At 37.9% G+C, this 8,837-nt stretch overlaps 1 protein-coding gene across 1 annotated transcript in view; it reads left to right on the forward strand.

The window, feature by feature from the left end:
* The window catches only part of VSTM4 (V-set and transmembrane domain containing 4), a 120,028-nt gene extending 115,833 nt beyond the window's left edge, over positions 1–4,195 (forward strand). Inside the window, exon 8 of the mRNA XM_074296109.1 lies at positions 2,104–4,195. Within this exon, the coding sequence (XP_074152210.1) occupies positions 2,104–2,229 (126 nt within the window). The 3' untranslated portion in view covers positions 2,230–4,195. The remainder of the gene's footprint in view (positions 1–2,103) is intronic.
* The last annotated feature ends 4,642 nt before the right edge of the window (positions 4,196–8,837 follow it).

An 8,837-nucleotide genomic window follows, 5' to 3' on the forward strand; every position in this document is an offset into this window, starting at 1 on the left:
AGTGACTTTTTACTGGAGAAAATTTTATATGATCCTAGGTATAAAGTAAGTATACAAATAAAAAATATACTGATAATAAATCACAATTTTGTGATACCCATATTCTGTTATATCACCCCATATGGGCTTATGACTCACAGTTTAAGAAGCTTTGAACTAGATGGTCATTTCCAACTCTTAAGATTGTGCAATTCCCAAAACAAAACCAAATGACTCATTCAGGATCAAATGAAATATATGTTGAATGTGATTTAAGAGGAAAGTCAGTAGCAATGGGAAAGATGAAGAAAAGCCTCCTGTAGAAAGTGGGATTTGAACTGAGTCTTAAGGGAATTCAAAGAGAGGGAAAGTGTTCCTGGCATGGGAGCAGCAAGTAAAAAGACTGTAATTGGTAGACTGAGTGCACTGTGTAAGGAACATCAAATAAGTCAGTATGGCTAAATCTTAGGATCAGCTTGGGTGAGCTTCAAATACCAACAGAGGATTTTGTCCCTTTTTCCTACCAGTAATAGGAAGCCACTTGGAATTTAATGAGAGAGGGTGACATGACTTTGTCCTTAAGGAAAATCACTTTGACAGCTGGGTAGAAGATAGATTGGAATGGGGCAACATTTATTTACTACAGCTTTGGAATAGTTTTGGTGCTAATCTAGCTGCAACCCATTCTTCTGGGTATCCCCAATGATGGCATATTGTTATCCCCTGAGGGTTATTTTACCTTTGGAAATATCCCAAAGTCATTCGGATAATTAATTGCCTGTTAGTGAATCAAGTGCTGGGACCATTTTGGGTGAATGACTCACCAAGTGGTCCTGAACTAGGAGATTCAGAAGAGGAGATTCAGTCTTTCCTTGGACATGGAATCAGCTTTGTTGCCTTCTTGGAACATATGGGAAACTTTAAAGACTTAGCTTCTTAGGGGTAACCCAGAAAAGCCAGCAGAGAATTCATTCCTTATGATTTGATCTGCTTGGACCAAGATGATGAAGTCAATGAGACAGGGAGGCCGATCTCAGCTCAGTAGAAAGAAAAATTTTGCAGCTCTAAGAGGAACCCTGTCATGGAATGGGTTACTTTGTGAGTCAGTGAGCTCCCTACTAGTAGAAGTATTCAAACAGTTAGCCATTTATCAGGAATGTCATCAGAAAATCAGAAGGAAGAAGTGAAAAGAACTAGATCTCCAGCTCCCAAACTTTGGATCAGACTCCAGCTCTGCTAGTTGTATGGCTTTTGGGCCAAATCTCATAACTCTCTAAGCCTCATTGTCTTTTCTATAAAATAGGGAGAGCATTTGGTCTGTCTCCTTCACAGGATTTTTTTTGGCAAACATGCTTTGTAAATTATGAAACAGTCTATAACTATGACCCATTACAATATTGAGGAAAAACTCCAACAAAATTAAATAAAATTATGAAATGTGTTACCAATTTAAAAGTGTTATATAAGTATTTGTAAAGTGTTATATAAATGTCATTATCACTATCATCACTATCCTAAACAAGGTGAGAAGTTGAACTAGATAACCTTACAGAGGTCTTTTCTAGTAAGGTATTTTCCAATTCTAAGATTCTGTAATTCAAGACAAAACTAAACTGCTCCATCATTCAGAATCAAATCAAATAATATTTGTAAAACATTTAGCACAAATAAATGTTTATTTTCTCCCTACTTCATTCATGGAGGCAGGGTTTATTATATGGAATGAAAGTAAAAAACAAAACAACTGCCTGTACAAGTATTTTAAGAGTTAAGAAGTTTTGATTGATCAGTTTGACTTGTGACCAATTTATGTGCTTCCAAGGACCAGTGTGTTTTCTTGTTATACATCCAGATGTTGGGTAGTCAGCTGGTTAGATGCCAGATCATTTACTCCCATCAATTTTTCTGCAATTGTGACTGCTGGCATTTGGATCATAAACTAGCTTCACTTTTTTGTCAAAGATATTAGATGTTAAAGACCTCTAAATACAAAACTCCTCTCCCTTTCCCACCACTTACTCCTATGTCCCCACTTTTCAGGGTAAGGGAGATCTCTTCGGGTGATGGTGCACTATCCAAAAGAAAGCAGTCATCTGTAACTCTGTTGTTGTTCTTGTCTTGCAGCCAAAAATCACGGAGGAAAGCTTAACATATGCCGAACTGGAGCTGATTAAACCCCACCAGGCATCCAAGGGCCTCCCCACCAGCACAGTCTATGCCCAGATCCTTTTCGAGGAGAATAAGATGTAAACCTGCCTCCCAACATCTGCCTCCCAGGGCTTTTCTCAATGTCCTATTTAATACTCATCAGGCCCGTTATTTATGAAACCTCAGAAACAAAGTCCTTATTTTTGTACTTTTTACTTTTACACTTCTGTGTTGTTGTGGGGCCTTTTCTTCAGTAACATCCCTAGTGTTAAAGGAGGCACAGAGTTGTCTCCTGACAAAGAGACAGAAACCCCAGCCTTCAGTCTCTTCTCTAAAGAAATCCATGAGGGATTTATCTATTTTCTTTCTTTTTCTTCCTTCCTCCCTCTCTCCCTCCCTCCCTTCCTTTTTCTTTTTTTTCTTTCCTCCTCATTTCCTATCTTTCTTTCTTTCTTTCTTCTTTCTTTCTCTTCCTCCCTTCTTTTTCTTTATTTCTTCCATCCTATTTTTCTTCTTTAACTCTTCCTTTTTATTTCTTTTTCTTCATTTTTTTCTTCCTTCCTTCCTACTTTCTTGCCTTTTTCCTTTTTCCTTCCTTCCTTTTCTTTCCTTTATTCTTATTTTTCTTTTATTTTTCCTTCCCTCCCTCCTTTCTTTCCTTCCTTCCTTCCTTCCTTCCTTCCTTCCTTCCTTCCTTCCTTCCTTCCTTCATTCCTTCCTTCCTTCCTTTCTTCTTTCCTTCCTTCCTTTCTTCTTTCCTTCCTTCCTTCTTTCTTCCTTCCACCAGGACCTTATCTGACTCACTTCTCAAATCCAGGGCAATAGAAAAGAGTATTCTGCTCAGACAGACCTCCTGAAGTCTCCTCTTTCACAGGACTTTGTTTTAAACCTAGAGAATGTATTTTTTACTCTTCCTGTACTGATGATATCAAACTTATAACGTATAGCTAGAGGAAAATGCCATTATAGAGGAATGTGTATGATGGTAGCTGTCATAATTGTTTTCCAAAGGACCAGAATCATATTGAAAGAGCACATAAGCTAAAAATCCATTTGTAAGCATTTTTTGTTTTGGCTGCTTACTAATTCCCTTGATTATAAGATCCCAGGGATTCCAGTGGATAAACCCCTGAGTTGGGGGTGGGCTTAGAGTGGAGTAAGTTTCATTCCCAAACTGACTGTGAACTTTGGTTGTTCTTGGTGTTTCTATTTTTTCTATACGCAAAATGAAGATGAAGCAGCATATTATGGCAAATAGAAATCAGACCTTTGAGTCTAGAACACCTGAATTCAAGGCTACCTCCAATGCATATTAGCTAGCTGTGTGATCTTGGGCAAATCACTTTACCTTCTGAATTCCCCCAGAACACTAATCTGACCATAAGTTATAGGGGAGTTGCTGATCTGCATTGGGGGAGACAACTTTTATACCTGGAGAGCCTTACACTGATGAAATCATAGCTTTGGATACTCCCCCTTCCCCTTCCCCCGCAATCCAATATTGTGAGGTCAAATGAGGTAATATTGGTATAGGGATTGGAGCCCTATGGTTGAGACAATCTAAGTGAGTATACAGCATAATTATGTATTAGCTATGCCCCCCAACATATGTCATCACTGCCATTTTCTCTTGACACTTTGGGAGGATGCTTCCTTTTTCAGCTGCAGAGTACAGTCAACATTGATTGGGGACATAAACTGAAATAATTTAATATGTAAAGTTCTTCTGACCATCTTCCACAAATGAAAGAACAAGACACTGAAACCCACCTGGCCAAGCTGTCTTAGAGAAATACTTCATGGAGTGCTAAAGGGGTTTCTGGACCTGACACCTTCATCCCTCTTTGCACAGAAAGAGGAAAAAGCATAGACCTGTGACTCGTCAATCAGATCCAAGATTTTCAACAGAAGGATCATTTTTCATTAACTGAATACTAATGTGACCTTTTCTGATGTGTCTGTTTGTTGTGAGGGATTGTTGAATGAACGTTGTGCAAGTTTGGGGATGGGAGCTACATCATGGAACATGTATATAATGTAAATAATATATTTTAAAGTCTCCTCTCAATTTTGGTTTTGACTCATTCCCTCAATAGCCAAATAGCCTGGAAAAGGAAAATAGCCTATTCCTTGGCCCTTCCACCACATACAGCTCTTGTGAGAATAAAATGAAAACACAAAACATGAAATTTGAAAAAAGAGAATGTTTATCCTAGAAAGAGATGACTAAGCAATGGCATGATAGCTACCTTCAAGATATAAAGGGTTTTCATCTGCAAGCAGCATTTGATTTGTTTTATTTGGCCTCAAAGTACAAAACCAAGAGCCATAGATGGAAGATACAATTTAGGTTTTATACCTGAAACAAAAACAACTTTCCAACAATCAAAACTGTGCATACATGGATTGATTCAAGAACTTATGGGTTCCCCCTCCTTTATCAGAGGCTGCATGACCACTTATGAGTTGTGCTTATAATGAGGATTTATATTATGCACTGGTTCTGCTAGATAAATGAGTTTTCTTTGGATTCTCTGAGTCTGAGATTCTTCCAAGTTCTAACTAAACAGAAGGGACCATAATGTTCACTTCCTCTCTCTACACTCAGGTAAAGGAACATATTCAATAAAAATGGTCCCACATTGTGTGTGTTTATCTTCAGAATCAGCATTTCCTCTTCAACAAAGCAAGTAAATGCCAATGGGTGACATCTTTGTTTATCAGAAAAACTGGGGGCAAATGGTTATCAGCCAAGTGTAGGGAGGTAAGTAAAGTGATGGGAGCTGGACAGGTCAGAAACAGCAAGGCTTACGCTTGGAAATGTAGAAGAGAAGAATCAAAGAAATGGTAACCATCAGGGAGAAAGCTGAGCTGAAGATAACTGAAATTAGTATGCATTTGTAATGAAATAAAGATTTGGTTTTGATATAACATAGTAGACAAGTTTTAGAGAAATGTTCCAATTACAAAAGCACTATAAATCATGGTACCAAAATCTCTCCATGGCATTCCTTCAATTATATAAGTATTTATACAATTTTGTGGCTTCCCAATGTCTTTGAAGAACCAAAACAATTGCATTATGAGGTTCAATTCAGCTTGATATCATTGTGTAGCAGTCAACTTCAAAAAAGAAAGTGAAGGCCTTGCAGCCATCTGCAAAGGACAGATCCAAAGCTGTCAGGACTGAAGCAGGATGGGGAGGAAGCTAAGGCAGATGGATTTATCTGTGTTTTTCAAATGTTTAAAAAGTAATTAATACAACAAAATCTCAAAAATTGGAAAAGGAAGCATTATTCCAAACTCCTTTTATAATACAGTCTTAATTCCTCATGGCAGCAATATGATCACTGGAATAAATAAGCATTGATAAAAAAACAGAATTATTCCTATTTATTTTCTAAAATCATTAGAAAATACCTAAGAATTAGCTAGTAAACAAATGAAATGGTAGGATAAAAACTAAATCCACAAATCATCAGGATTTCTATATACCAATAACAAAATTCAAGAAGAAATAAAAAAGAAATTCTACTGGAAATTACAACAAAATGCATAAAAATCTGTTAATCAATCTTCAAAGACATACTCAAAACATGCATTTGATTATAAAATATTCTTTAAAGAAATCAAAAATAGCAAATACTTAAAGGTAACTTGTTGCTTGTGACTGGGTTGCAATAAAAGAATAAAAAGTATATCTAAATTAATTTACAGATTTAGTATTATACCAATCAACTTACTGAGTTATTTATAGAAGCTGACAATTAAAAAACTTATATGAAGAGATAAAAAGAATCTTTAAGAGAAATGATGAACAAATGGAAACAAAGCATAATAACATGAATAGTGCTCAACTTATAGTATTCATCAAAACTCTTTGGTAGAAAAGTATATCCCTGGATAATTTAATTAAGTAAAAATCAGAATCAAATGAGATAACACTTGTTAAGAGCCTACATGGTGCCCAAATTGAGCATCATCCTCCAGGTGTGATCTCATGAGGACAGAGGACTGGGGGATAGTCATTTGCTAGTTCTGAATAAATATCTCTAAAGCCTCTATTTAAGATCACCTTTGGTCTCCTGGAAACTATGATCATAGCTATAAAAATTATATCTAAATTAATTTACAGATTTAGTATTATACCAATCAACTTACTGAGTTATTTATAGAAGCTGACAATTAAAAAACTTATATGAAGAGATAAATGGAATCTTTAAGAGAAATGATGAACAAATGGAAACAAAGCATAATAACATGAAGTGCTCAACTTATAGTATTCATCAAAACTCTTTGGTAGAAAGGTATATCCCTGGATAATTTAATTAAGTAAAAATCAGAATCAAATGAGATAACACTTGTTAAGAGTTACATGGTGCCTGACAATAGTAAGTGCTTAACAAATGTTCCTGAGATGAACTGTCAATTGCACAAACAATAAACAATAGCTTTTTCTTCCTTCTGGGCATTTCTTTTCTAAATTATGTTGTGATTCTAGAATGGAGACAGAACATATAATCATCTTTTTAACTGTGTAAAGTGAAATATATGAGATTACTATATTGAAATATAGTTATCAAAACTTTTTTTCATGAACCCCGGTTAAGAATCCTCACTCTAAAGAAATTTTATTTTGTAATTGAAGAAATGAGTTTCCTCATGGTGGTGAATGGGGGAAATCAAAAGAGGCAAAGAATTAAGGAATACTTTAATCACTGGAATGAGTATAATCATCAATGCTGTAGAAAAATATATTACCATCCTGCAAAATATCAAGAACATATACAATAGGCAGCAGCCCCGTTAGAAAATCAGCAAACCCTCGTGGACCCCAATCCCTCCTTGTTGGGAGTCCCCATTGACAGCACGTTCTGTGGCCAGTTTACAATCTGGTATTCTCAGAACCTAACTAAGGAGTGGTACACAAGCTCTGCTAGCAGGTTCCCCTTCCTTTGCTTTCTGCAAGGAATTGCAGGAGATTTCTCTCCCTGAGGTACTTTCGAAGGGAAGGAAATTCAGAGTTTTATGGATGAAAAGTCCTATAATAAGACCTGGGAAAACTTCCACAAACCTGGAGAGCTGCTGGAAATAGATCCTATGCTGAATAATTCTTCCTCCCCCTGCTTCCTTACAGAGACATAATGATACAGTAATTTTTTTTAATACATAAAGCAATTTGTTAAAAAGTTATATCCTAAGGCTTTGTATTTATTGCTTCTCAGAGATCTTTCTGAGTTTTTTTGTCTCAATTGACAGTTGGAGCAGACAATTTTTCTTTATGGAGCTCAAATGACTTTAGGGGCATCATCTTATGAAGCAGAAAAAGCTACAGGATGGGCAGATTCTCTCACGGTGGCTCCACACCTGGACCTTTGGCCACGGATGGCGAGTCACACCTTGTCTGGCCCGTATTCCCTTCTCTCCCCAACGGTGTCTGGAGGGAATTGTGGGGGTTTAATATGGCTCCCTTGTTTCCTACCCAGAGTGGGCATGTTCTCCTCCCCCACAGAAAGAGACAGAACATCAGATTATAAATTCTTTGTGGATGCACATCCACTCAGACCCCTAGTTCCACGGGCCCTGGCCCAGATGTTAATGCCTTATTCACATCTTCAGGGTTTAGGCCATACAGAGGCCGCTGAGAGGTGCCATAAAGCAACGGGCTTGTGAGTTCAAATCTGCTCTGAGACACTTAGCTGAACTTCTGTAACACAGAGAAGTCTAAGGCTTCATTCTCGTCCTTGATAGGTTTATTCCATTCTTATAAGGCCTTTCCCCAGGCCTCAGAGGCGACACCCCTGGGCCGCCAGTCGTCTGGGCTTGGGCCTGTCCCTGGAGCTCTATGACTGGGAGCAGAGGGGGGGGGGGGGTCAGGCTGATGACTGTTTCAGCCCTGCCCTACCCAAAATCCAATGCAAGACCTCCCTCTGGCGGTGCCCTTGGTCCTCCTGGAGAAGGAGTCTGTCATCCCAACCACCACCGCACAAAGTCACTCAACCTCTTTTTGCTTGAGTTCCTTCAAGGGTCAAACGAGAACAATAGCACCTATCTTTCAGAGTTCTGTGAGGATCAAAGTATTATTTGCAAAGTGTTTTGCATAGTGCTTGGTACATAGTAGGTGCTTAATAAATGTCTGTTTCCTCCTCCCTCTAATGCAATTTTTAGCACGTGATAATCATTTTACTGTTAAATGCATGAATACCTAGGGGTAGAGGCTGGAAAACCTTTGTCTGATAAGGGCAAGCTGAGAGCTCTTAAATCACATCCATTAATCCCAGCTAAGAAAAACTAAACAGAGTGCTCCCTGAGTATAAAAACTAAGCAGTGTGCTTCCTGAATAGAAAAACTAAGAGTGCTCCCTGAGTAGAAAAACTAAGCAGTGTGCTCCCTGAATAGAAACACTAAGCAGAATGCTCCCTGAATAGAAAAACTAAACAGAGTACTCCCTGAGTATAAAAACTAAGCAGTGTGCTCCCTGAGTAGAAAAACTAAGCAGAGTGCTCCCTGAATAGAAAAATCAAGAGTGCTCCCTGAGTAGAAAAACTAAGCAGAGTGCTCCCTGAGTTTCCTTTCTAACCATTGTATTTGAAGGCAGATCACGGTTGTTTGTCCCAAACAATTATCCGGTTTATGGTAAGACATTCCCCAAGTCCTCTCTGTTGTGATTAGCAAACGACTTTGAGCCAGAATAAAGAAGGAAATACAGG

The sequence above is a fragment of the Sminthopsis crassicaudata genome, chromosome 2, assembly GCF_048593235.1.
Source record: "Sminthopsis crassicaudata isolate SCR6 chromosome 2, ASM4859323v1, whole genome shotgun sequence".
NCBI classification, from domain to species: Eukaryota; Metazoa; Chordata; class Mammalia; order Dasyuromorphia; family Dasyuridae; genus Sminthopsis; species Sminthopsis crassicaudata.